Source organism: Notolepis coatsorum, assembly GCF_963971535.1.
Source record: "Notolepis coatsorum genome assembly, chromosome: 3".
Taxonomy (NCBI): Eukaryota; Metazoa; Chordata; class Actinopteri; order Aulopiformes; family Paralepididae; genus Notolepis; species Notolepis coatsorum.
In genome coordinates, this window is record NC_140167.1 from 13343086 (window position 1) to 13356053 (window position 12968).

At 44.6% G+C, this 12968-nt stretch overlaps 1 protein-coding gene across 1 annotated transcript in view; it reads right to left on the reverse strand.

Moving 5' to 3' along the window:
• The window catches only part of LOC311225692 (uncharacterized protein), a gene marked incomplete at its 3' end in the record, with an annotated part of 50986 nt that overhangs the window by 8147 nt on the left and 29871 nt on the right, over positions 1 to 12968 (reverse strand). Inside the window, exons 8-9 of the mRNA XM_084311091.1 lie at positions 10712 to 10804; positions 2396 to 2500 (exon numbers count right to left, since the gene is read on the reverse strand). Of these exons, the coding sequence (XP_084167217.1) occupies positions 2396 to 2500; positions 10712 to 10804 (198 nt within the window). The remainder of the gene's footprint in view (positions 1 to 2395; positions 2501 to 10711; positions 10805 to 12968) is intronic.

Here is a 12968-nt window from a genome sequence, read left to right on the forward strand (position 1 = left end):
AATGTTACATTTGTGACATATACGATATGCAAATATACAGTACTGTTACCCATAGATCCTAACAGAGATTATATACATTATGATGGGGAGGAGACTGTACATTAGGGTGGGTGGGAGAAAAAAAGATACATACGGTGGGGAGAGAATATACAGTGGGGAGGAGACCATCTACAGATACACCTGTGTGATGTTGCTACGGAGTTAAGCTAATAAAGGATACTCACAACTAGGGCTGGGCGATATAACGATAACGATAAATATCGCGATATATTTTAATAATCGATATCGAATATTTATATTTTTTTTTACCTGCAACAGGGCAGTTTTAAAACCAGAGACAGTGGACAGACTTGTCTTTCTTGCCTGCAACTTAAAGTAATGGCTTTGCTTGTCCAAATGACAATACTGACCAAATTCAGATTTCTTTTTCTCTTGTCCATTTATTTTGTTTGCTTTCTAATTTAAAATACATTTTGAAACCGTCTGTACACAGTAGGCTATGTGTGCTAGCAGAACTAGACTCCAGTCACGAGTCACAGTGCACATGTGCGGTGGTTTGTCCACCAAAAAAGCGCCAAAAGATCAAAAATAAACTAGCAGAGCCAGAACTGTTCAACTCCTCTGGAGCCACAGCCAGCAGAGAAGCCGGTTTACTTTAGCTTTTAAACCAGCTGCAGCCTGAGAACTGGAGTGTGAGGGGATGTAACACTAAAGATGGCGGCAATGACAAAGAATTGCTGCAAAATAAACATACATCTGTTGTAAAAAAAAAAAAAAAAAAAAAAAAAATTATTTTTATACTTATAACAATTCGATAATTATCGATATCGAGAAATAAAATAAAATTATCATATTGTTATCGCGATATGATTTTTTTCCATATCGCCCAGCCCTACTCACAACCACAGCAGAGGACTCACATATTTGTAGTGTGAAGTAACACGACAATGACAAATGTGTTGTTTCTGTTTTTCTTTTTGACATAGTTGCGGAACACGGAACAAGTTAACAACTCACCACCGTCTACAGCCACCGCATCATACTGTAGCCTAGCCAGCTATCTTCAAACTTCCATCCTCTCGTAACTTTCTTTTGTTGGGTGGTGCCGCTCATCCTTTTCGTCTGAGAACACTGCGTGTGTTTTCTTTTTAGTGGCCGGCTTACTCCTTCCATTATCGTTATTATGCTGACGTTAGCTAATAACTATGTGTTGGGGATAATGCTTCCGCACGGACCATATTGTTTGTTACATTGCTGTCGGCAAACTCGCTCACAGTGTCAACATAGTGTTGACATTGAGTTGATGTTAGCTGCTAGCTGGCTACCCAAATCCACAACAGCCAGGCAGCCAACCGTACAAAATACAGTCTGAGCCAATCACATCGATTTGTACAGTTAGTTAGCTCCACTCCATTGCGAAATAAAAGTTAGCCAGCCAGGACAGCCCGTATTAGCAAGCTACAGTTGCTAGGTAGCTAACCGTTAGCCACCCGAAGAACGGTAGCTAGCTAACGTTAGCCACAGCTTCAAAAACGAATTTCAATTATGTTATGAGCTATCAGCTAGCCAGCTAGATAATGTTAGAGAACGCCTTGTGTAGTAAACTAAAGTGAATAGTTTACTGGGCCATTGTTTAATGCTTCAGTGGTGTTAAAAGAGGACCTGCACGCTTGCTATCTTCGGTGCAAATGATACGGGTCTGTGACAAGACAGGTCTGTGAGGGGGAGGGCACTGTGAGCAGCGTGTGTGCGTCAAGCTCACGTTTGATTGGTTAGAATGGTCAAAATGCCCTACGCATCTACAAATCATATTATACCAGGTAGCCAATTCCGTCAGACTCCAAATCAAATTGACGAAAAAAAAAAAAAAATAAGACTGAAATCCGTCTGGAGACGGAACGCTTTAATGCATGACCATGTCACAGTGACACAGCCTCCACAAAAACTCCCCGACTCTCTAGAGGGGTCGAGGCAGAGAAGGCTGACACGATTGGCAGACGTCATGAAACGTACGGGGGCACACTCAAACGGACTAACCCGGGAGTTGACTCCGCTCCAACACACCAGGGAACCAACCACAACCCTTGGTTCAATAGGACAGTTCCATAGATTGCAAAGAATCTGTGACACAAAAGAACGATTTGACAACCAAGTTGAGGTAATGAAATCACGTTTTAAACAAAGAGGATATGAAGATGAATGCATAGACAGGGCCCTTCAGAAAGTAAAAACAAAAACACAAGGGGGTAGAAAGACAAAAAGAAAGCCTGTCTGTGTTCTTAATTATACTGATAGATCACATGAAATAAAACATTCTATCAAGAAATACTGGCATATCCTCTCAAGTGATCCTAATGTAGGCCACTTATTTGATTCTCCACCAATAATTACTTACCGTAGAGCAGGGGTAGGCAACCCTAGGCACGCGTGCCTGCATAGGCACGCGGGGGCATTTGTGCATAGGCACGCGGGGGCATTTGCATAGGCACCGGGGGCAGCACTAAAAAAAAAAAAAAAAAAAAAAAATTATTTAATTTTTTTTTTTGCTTTGAAATATTATAGTGAACTATTTTGCACTGTTGTCGCATTTATCTTGTTGAAATCCTCCCACAGGTTCTTTTTACTTCCACATATTTAATTGAGACCCTTTATTTGTTTATTATTTCAATTTAGCTGGAAATACATTGCTACATCATTCAGTAACATTTGCAGAGCCTTGTAACAAAAACATTACGGTCACCATTGTGACCAGTGGGATTAATCAACAAATTATATTATTTATTTTTCTATTTCATTGAACATTGCACATGTTAAAAGCCATTTTGTTACTCAAAATGTGAGTATTACCAAGTCAACTTGTGTTCTTAAAACAATGACAATAAACATAGTTTTATTAGGTTGAAATAATGTGGTTGTGTACTTATTTTTCTGTTAACTTATTATGGATTGAAAACTGAAAACCTTAATGCACAGTAACTGAACTCAATATTTTTAAGTTCTGGTAACTAATAATTTTTTTTTTACAGTGTAGTCTTGCGATCAATCAAAACTTATTTACACGATATACCTCACATTCACCCTCCATTCACATCCTGGTGTTCTCCTGGTGTTCTCCATTAGGTCTGTAGGTGGAGCTATGACAGCACCCGTACAGTACACACACCGATGGTGTGTGATGTGTCCAAAAATGAATGGGCAAATGTGAGTGAAATGGTCGCACTGTATGCAGCTGTTTGTCTGCATTGCATTCCCCCCCCCCCAACTCAGATTTAGGGTTGATACAACCATCATAATAATATTGTTAATAATAACAATAATGATGTAATAATGTAAAAATTATCATTAAAAAGACCTGATTATGAGAAAAAAAATTACGATGCATGGAATATTGTTGAGGCACACTAGTTACAACTATATTTCAAACAGGCACTCCATGTCAAAAAGGTTGCTGACCCCTGCCGTAGAGGAAAGAATTTGAAAGACAAACTTGTACATGCAGACTGTTTATTTGAAAGATCAAGCAGCATGCCATCTCTGCCTGATGGCAACCACAAGTGTGGACGATGTGCACAATGTAATTGTACCACTAGAAGTAAGACTTTCTCACACCCTCTTACAGGGAAAATCTATAAAATTCATGGAGTTATAACATGCTCAACAACTGGGGTCATTTATCTAATAAAATGCAGCTGCTCCAAAGCCTATGTTGGAATGACAACAAGAGCACTAAAAACACGAATATCTGAACACCGTTCAGCTATTCGTAATAATAATCCAGATAGCCCTATAGCCATCCACTTTAAAGATGCCAACCATCCAATCACAGCTTTCAGTTACTGTGGTATTGAAAAAGTGGTCCTTTCTAGACGTGGGGGGGATCTGAAACAGATGCTTCTCAAGAGAGAAGCCTATTGGATAACGGAACTTCAAACATTTGGGACCACCTTTGGACTCAATGATGAACTGGATTTAAGTGTGTGTTTGTAAACTGTTCCACTGAATCCCATTGATGATGGTTTAATGTTTCACAATGATTCGGTCATATTGCTGTATATTAAATATGCTAAACTATATTGTGTTGTAAATATGACTGTTCGATGTTTCAAAAATGTTTTGTTCTGAGGTTGAATTATTGCATTTCTAACTCTGTCTCTCTTTTTGCTGCAGTACCCAGTGGGGCTGCAAGCTCAACCAATTGGTTTATTGACAGGAAGGCACAGGTGCTCCCTGTTATGCAATCAACCAAAACAGACCTTGGAATTGTATAAAATTAATGCGAGACCTCATTGTTTCATGCCACTGTCCTGATGAAGGCTGAATAGCCGAAACGTTGACGACAATAAAAGCAGAGAAAAAGTGAGTGCGGGAATTGTAAATTTTTTCACTGGTTGTTCCTATAACCCCTCAAGAAAAAACTCCAAAACACACCTGCGGGTATACACTGGCTATACCGCAGTACAAGTGTTTCAGTTTTCAAAAAGGGGTTATCCCAAGCCTACGGGTCAACGAAAACAATTTCCATAAGAACCACCATAACAGCCCGCTCCCGGCCATGCTTAAGCAGGAGAAGAGGGGGGCGAAAAGAATGGAGAAGGACCAGGCCCCCTTAGCGCAGCGCAAGGTACAACACAACATGGACCAAGCAACAGTGAGGGGTAACACGTAGTAACACAACCACGAACATCTCCATAATGTCAAAACCCTGTGACACCCGGGCCGACCCGGCATTTCCCCCCCCCGAAAAAAGCATAAGTCCTTCAGGGTACCAGAACAGCAGATCTGCGTCCCAGGCGGACAACGGGTTAACTGACCTGGACCGGCGCAACCAGAACCAGTCCCGTGCCCTAATCACGCCGACATCCCCAACATTAGGAGGGGGGTAGGTACGCGTGTCGATCCAAAACATTATAGAGGGCGCCACCCAGACGGTCCCTTACGTACCGCGCTCTGTGGCCCACCCCAAGGGCGTGAGACCCCTCTGCCTATGCTTTGATCTATTCCGTTAACATCCCCCAGATATGAACGAGAATTCATCGAGACAACACTGGCGCTCGGAAGAGACAAGACTCCATCCCAGTCGCCCCATAAAAACGCCGTTTTAATGATGAGCAACCAAGGCGCGCAGGCCCATGCGTGATTCTTATGAGAAGCACCCAGGGCCAGCACTATGTACACGTCGAGACCCAAAACACATCAATGGATAGTCTAACAAGACACCAGACATTGTTCCTCCAAGCCGCCTGGGAGAACGACAAGAAGCCGTTGTTCTTTATTTCCTCTTTTCTATAAGAAAAGAGAAAAAAGAAGACGGACATGGGTCCCATGTGACGCGGCTGAGGGAAAAAGACAATACCCCGTCAACCTACTCCACAAGGAGTGGACGGGAACCCCCAGAGAGACTTCCCACGTGAGCAACAACTTGAAGTCAATGTAACATTGAGCCATGTGACCAAAAGGCTCAAGTTACACATATATCGAGCGTAGCAGAACACCAAGTCCCTACGCTCTGCCACGACAACTTGACAATAACAGAGAACCACACATGGGGCCTGTAAAGAACTCACGGAAGTCAGCGCCCAATAGAAACGTGCCCAGTGACGTATTCTATGACGGGGGAAATCCCATGACTCAACCGACCATGATAGGTGAGGAGTCAGGGAATCCCCCCCCCCCCCCCGTGCCGTACTGACCAATCAGCGCGGCAGGACCGAATGAAAAGAGGGTCAAACCCCCGACCAATCAGAAAAGAGGGAAGGAGGGGTTTATCCGGTTACCCCCTCGCGAACCCAACCCTCGTATACGACAATAATAAACAGCCATGACGATACCTTAAGTAGCCAGCATGCTAAATGAACAGCGTATATCCATAGGATAAGCTAACCCAACGCACGATAGCCACAGACTACATCTGTGAACAGGGTTTATAACAAGGCCAAGGTTTATGTGTGAACACGACACCTGTGTTTTATGTTTCAAGAAACACAGAAGATTGATAGAGAGAGAGCGGTCTAAAAGGCTGTGGTACAATTACACACACACAAGCACTTCTGTAGGCCAACACTATAGTGTTGTGGCTCAATATCACTGTTTTAAAGTAACAGAACACACAACTAACCTCTACCTTTATAGGAAGAACATAAGTCTCCAGGCCGAGGAAGAAAAAACCCTTTCGACCGAGTGTTAGCTACAGGCCTTGCTAAGCACGCATATATATATGTAGCAACCAACCAAAGGCTAAAAAGTCTAGCTCTCCTATCAACCCCACACTAGCCAAGGATCTACACATCGTATCCCCATCATATGTAGTGAATAAACACAGTTTGTAACAAAATACAGTCCCTCCTAGGAGGGACTTTTTATTGTATAACAAAAACATAGATGGGCCGGGGAAGGGAACAGGGGTAACAGGAGGGGAAAAAGTCACATCAGCGGCGCCTGCCACGAGCCGCTCGTGGCTTGCCACCCCGGGGAGCTTTCACCCCGGAGGGACGGTACAGGGGTGCCTGGTCTCGACGATCCCTACCGTCACCTCCGGGCGTGGGTGGGCCGGCTGCGGTGGTCGAGGCGCCCTCTCTCCTCCTGGCCTTCTTCGCCGAAGGGCCAGCAGTGGCGGTGGTAGTGGCATCGGTCGCGGGTCCCCGACGACGAGGCCTCCGTCTGACTCCACCGGCGACATCGGGCGGGGGGAAATGGGGCTGGAGCACCGCCTGCTCCTCCTCCATATCCCTGCAGGTTGCAGTCATGAGCTGCATCGCCGACGCGAAGAGCCCAGCATCGGAGAGGGGTGCCGTAAGCAGGGGAAGCCTCTTACTGTCCGGCACTCTCGCCTGCTCCAGCCAAGATGGCGCTGTGATAGAGTGGCCAGGGCGCGTACCTTCCCGGCGGCTATGGCCTGCAGCTGGAGCAGATGCAGGATGGCTCCGGCCGCCTGGGCGTGCTGAACATGTTGTTCGGTCAGCATCGTACCGCCCGTCATCATCCCAGACATAAACCGCGCTAGCTGCGCGATGGACGTAGCAGCTAGGGTTTGAGTTCCGGCGATGAACGACTGGTCACTCCAGTTGGCCAACCGCCTCGCCGATTTCCCATGGGGAACCGGCTTCCACAACGGCTCCCACACCACCTCAGGACAAAGGAGAGACCCCATCGGTCTATCAAGCCGAGGCACCCCTTCCTTCATTCCCTCGACCAGACCCACCACCCTTGTGACTTGCACGTAGGCGGGGGTGAGGCCAGTGATGTGGGAGACCACCTGTCCCTGACGTACGTAGGCCTCCATTGAGGGGAAAAATGGGCAGACAACGCCCATCTCCCTCACAGGACGACGTTGCCATAGATGACCTATTAAATCATCGGGGACAGGAGCAGGCAGTGGCTGCGGCACGCCGGTTGTGACTGCTGCTGCCGCCATGAGCTCCGGGAACAAGGCACGTAGTTCCCCATGCTCACCTTCCTCCACTGAGCCTGCGTCCCTCACACACGAAAGGCTACTGCCCATTGCAGAGCCACCATCCGATGTGGCTGATAGCAGGGCATCCCGTCGCTGAGTCGGAGGTTCTAACCTAACACAAGAATACGAGGAACCCCAAGGAGACATATCACCCCCTGCCACATCCTGAAAGGGAGAGTGATGTGTCTCCACCGGAGCGTCAAACAAGAATGCATCTGCCTCCACCATGTAATCCTCCGTTTCCATCGGCCACGGAGAAGCAGACGCACCCTCATCCGGCTCCAGCAGCTCACCGAAACCAGGCCGTTCGCCCCTGCAAGCTACCCTCCTATGACGGGAGCGAGCAGAAGCGAAAAGTTTGCGTCTCAAATCCTCCGCCACGAGAGGAGCCGACCGCCCATCGGCAGACGGCCCCCCGGCGGCGGAGGAACCAGAGCAGGAACAAGGCCATCTCACAGGAGATGCCGCTGGTGCACCAGCTCCTTGGAGAGGCAAGCTACCCACCAGACGCCGATCGGGCGCGAGTGACTTCCACGACCGCAGAGTCAAACCCGCCCCAAGACGCACGATGGAGGAGGCAACGGAGAACCGTTGGTGAAGGGCGACGTTGCTAGCGCAACCCCCCGAGGTAAACATTATCATTTAGTTATTTTCTATTAAATTTATGAGAGAAAGAAAAGAACAAGAAATAATGGGAACGCTTTCTCAACTTTCTTCAGACCTTTAACAACCTAGCTCAAAGTGTTTGGTATACAGGCACTTCCTTGTGGTGAAAGTGAAGAAGGAGATGAGGGCATGGCCACACCCCTGCTTATGTAGGTAGCGGATGGGGGTGTGGTCAGACAGATGTTGGTATGTAAAGGTACATTGTGAGTTTTTATTCAGTGCGCAAGTACTGAGGTGGAGTATTTGCACTATGACGCTGAGCAGAGCTATACGATAATATAACCTATGACAAGTCATTCATGTAAAATACACACAATATCAATACAAAACTTTGGGTTTTAAATTTGTGGTGGAAGGCAATGTATTCAATTTTTTTTTTGTCACAAGGAAATTAAATGATAGAAGCGGTCTTAGCCCAAAGGTTGTCTTTTGATTAGGGATGGGTACCGAATTCGGTACTTTTGAGGCACCGAACCGAAACACGTCGGTACTACCGAGTATAGAATCAAGTGAGAAACCGAGAGAAAAAAAAAAAAATAAAAGAAAATTATTATTATTTTTTTTTTACTTTTTTTTTTTTACTTTTTTCTTTTCGTGTCAACGTTCACACGCACAATATATGCTTACCTAGGATTTGACTTGATTCAACAACAAAGCAGTCGGAGCAATGACAAGCCGAAAACTGTCGAAATTGTAGTTATTTGAAGTTTGGATTTTTTTTTTACGACTGAGGTAGGTAAATTAAATTTCTTGAGACTAAAGTACCGAAAAAAGGTACCGTTGGGTACCGGTATCGATTCACAGGTACCGGTATCGGTTCAAATGTGAAAGGTACCCATCCCTACTTCTGATGTCCACCCGGAGTCGGCAACCAGACTCAAGTGATAGATGATAACTCAAGACCCCCAGTGAGACCCATGGGTCAAACGCTCCTTTAAATACCCCAGCAGGCAACTATCCTTAGGTCCTCAACTTTCTAGGAACCGGACAAATCAAGTGTTTGGACTGTGGGCCTCACGTCTGCAGAGTGACGGACACAAGGGAGAGGGTGAGAGACACAGGGGAGAGAGAGGGGGTCGGAACTAGAGAGCTGTACACACTGCCTCGAAGTGTCACCGTCAAATTACTCTCTAGAGAACGTGTTCTGGGGAATATCTCGTGAACTTACCTCTTAGTTTTTAGATACTCCGCCGAACAAAAGAAACTAACAGATTTTTTTTTAAATCATGGGCTTGATGGCTAGCGTGGCAGCTAGTACGTCACTGACCCGAGTGACTGACCAATACATATTGTTCCAATATCTTTAGACTGGCAGACTAAAAGGGGCAGGGGGGGGGGGGGGTAACTTGAAGGTCACGTACCGAGATGGAGGATGAAATAGAGGAAATAAAAAGACAACAAAAACACAGAGGGAGGGAGGGAGAAAAAAGAGAGCAGAGAGAAACACACGGAAGAAGTCTCACCTGCTTCAGCCTTCAGAACGCAGAGTGCTGTGGAGGGGCGCTCCTTTCAGTAATGTTTAAAAAGGCTGCCGCTCTGGTTAGGGGCCCTAATCTAACCTAATAAGGTTCACTGGGCTCCTTGGTCTTCTCAAAAGGTCTACTATAGACCGTCTGGAGGCAAACACCCCCGTGCTGCATAGCCGGTCTTTCTGTTGCCAAGAGGCGCACGAATGCAGATATATTCAGCATAATTGTTTACACTAAAATTTTTTTTTTTTATAAAAGGGTCTCTATGTCTTTGAATAGACATGTGTCGGGGGGGGGGGGGGGGGGGTGCGCGCGCTACAGAGTGGACTGAGAGGGTGCTGCTCGTCAAAAGATATATATATAGTCCATATCAAGAAGGGGCCTAACCGGTGACGTTAAATGACGCTAGGCGTTCCCTTTGAGTAGTAATCACGCGGGAACGAGCGGCCCGCCGGCCGGGGGTCCGCGCAGCCCGTTGCCCCTGTGCACGTCCTCCAGGAGGGAGCGCCCATGATACGTAAAGAAGAAAGGAAAACTCATACTTACATCCTATGCAACTTTCCCCCCAAAGCTCTGAGATTCATCTTGCTCACCAAATGATCTCTATCATATTGGTGGGGTTTAATCAATAGATTAGCTTTTAAAGGGTATTTTACAGTATGTCCATGCACTTTGTATGGTGAATGTTAACCTGTGGTCGGTCTCAAATTAGTGTAATTAGTGAACAGTTGACAACAGTTTGTTTTAACTCTCTCTTTTTGGAGATAATAAAAAAAACGGTCCGTCATCTTTGGATGACGTGATTTAATACAGGCTTAGATATTAAAAGACATTCTAATATCTTCTAATATAATCTATTTCTTTTGGGGATGATAACTTTAATCTTTTTTTCTTTGCTTTAAATTTCATCTACTAAATATGTATAAAGAAAGCAAAATCTCTCCAAAGCTACAGTTGACAGTAACTGAGAACATTTGTGTCTGGAGGGAAATCATTACGTCATGAATTATGTGAACACCAGGCGAGGGATGTTGCAACTACAACAATGTGACGAGGGGAGAGTTAGGTTTTTTTTCTCCAAAAAGGCTAAAATCTTGAAAGTTAACAGAGCAGTTCGATACATTACCTTGTGGTCCTTGTGTGTGTCTCGGAATTTATTGATCTCGCTGGATAAATAGGCACTATTGTCGTCCTCCATCTCGATGCCGCTGATATCCTCCTGACACAGGGAGGACAACACACATTAACCCTTTCACTACCACTACAGAAGGTTAACTTTCACTGCCACACAACAGAAGGTTTACCCCTTTCACTACAGGTTATCCCTTTCACTACCACACTACAGAAGGTTAACCATTTCACTACCACACTACAGAAGGTTATCCCTTTCACTACAGAAGGTTATCCCTTTCACTACCACACTACAGACGGTTAAAGGCCAACTTGCAGGTTAAACCCTACTCTGCAATTATGGGTAGTTTACATCATTGGTATCTAATTTAATTTTTTTTTCCATTTGACGCCGGAAATGCCACTCAGAAAGGGTTAAAAAGGTCCATGCACGAATCACATGCACAAGCAAATCTAAAAGCTTATCAGACGCTAGCAGGGCCGTGACGTCACTTCAGGTGCAGGGCAGCGAGGGGCTCTGAGAGTCACACACAGCTAGTGGCAGGCAGAGAGCCTTGCTACTACTAGCCGAGGAGTGATGAATGAAAATGTATCCGTTTCACCTAACACTATTGCTCCGTGATCATAGCCATCCATCTCTAAAGCTAACCACTATTTGTAAAAGCCACAACCACGTTACCATATTTGTAATAATGTAAATCATTGTGTCGTTGTACATATTGTGTATAAAACGTTAGAAGCTAACGTAGCTTAGCTTGGTAGCTATTGTGCTCTTCATGAAAGTCAGCGTTGGCCTACCACGATAGCTATGAGCTAACTAACGTTACAAGCTCAAACACCTTATAACTACTACTATTGTCGTGTCCATAAGTTCCCTGGCAGAATACTTGTGGGGACAAAGGTATACAAAGAGGAGAGAACCATTTTAAATCAGGCATTCATGCCGGCTAACAAGCTAGACGTCGCAGCATGTTGTTAGCACAATAGCTACCAAGCTAAGCTACGTTAGCTTCTAACGTTGTATACACAATATGTACAACAACACAATGATTTACATTATTACAAATATGGTAACGTGGTTGTGGCTTTTACAAATAGTGGTTAGCTTTAGAGATGGATGGCTATGATCACGGAGTTCACCCGCAGGCCGGGTGATGTTTAAGAGGTTAAATTATTAATATTTGTTTGGGGGGGGGGGGTTGGTTGATGCATTACCTGTGCAGTAATTGTACTTTTTCTTTTACATATCGCATGTGGGATGGGGAGGAGGCGTGGAATGTGAGGGGACAACGTTTATATCGTCTTTTTTATTGTCAATAATGCAATTTTGTAATACATTTCAAATCAACCCTCCATCCTTGTGAGAAGCTGAGGAACACCTCTGCAGATTAGAACACAGTTATCTACAGAAGCTGAGGAAAACCTCCTCTGCAGAACACAGTTCTCTTAGAGCCATATGAAATCAGTTTTATTTTTTTCCAAATTCCATTTGATTTTTTTCCAAATGATTTTTTTCCGTTTTAATATTTCAGAATTCTGTATTTTGCTTTGTATGCTCATTTTACCATCAGAAATAGTGTCTAATAAGTGGGAATGAATAAATGTCCACAATTTAATAAGATGTAACAGTCCATTTAATGTTTTTAAGTGCTGCAACTCAGAAATACAGTTCAATTGTACACAATATTTTTCAAATAATATTGTGACAATAAAAATACACATTTCAAGTGTAAACAAACAATAGATACAGCTAGCTACTACTGACATTATCACAATGTAAGTAGTCTAGCTATATCTATTCTATTGTGATGAAATATAGTAATTTAGGCACCTTTAGTTTAGTTTATAAAGGTGTGTGTACTGACAATTATTTGCATTAAACAAATAGATGGGTGTACCAGATTTAGCAAGAAGCTATAATTTCTAGTCCTGTGTACTTTATGTCTGCAACGTTACATCATCACAATAGTGTCAGTGATTAGCCTCGCCCTCTAGCTGTATCTATTGTGATCACCAGGGATCATCGTTAGAGAGCTGGTGTGTATGGGGCTGCGGCACTGCAGATATACCCTACTCTTTATATTTGAAGCACAGTGTTTTTCCGTGTTGACATGGCTTTTGGAGAGTGATCTTCGCACGTGTTTTGAGAGTCCAGTCCACGGCATATTCTTCTTCTTCTTCTGGCGTGTAGGGATGACCCCCGGACCCCGGTTCTAAACGGGAACCGGTACTATATTAGAAAAGACCGGAGT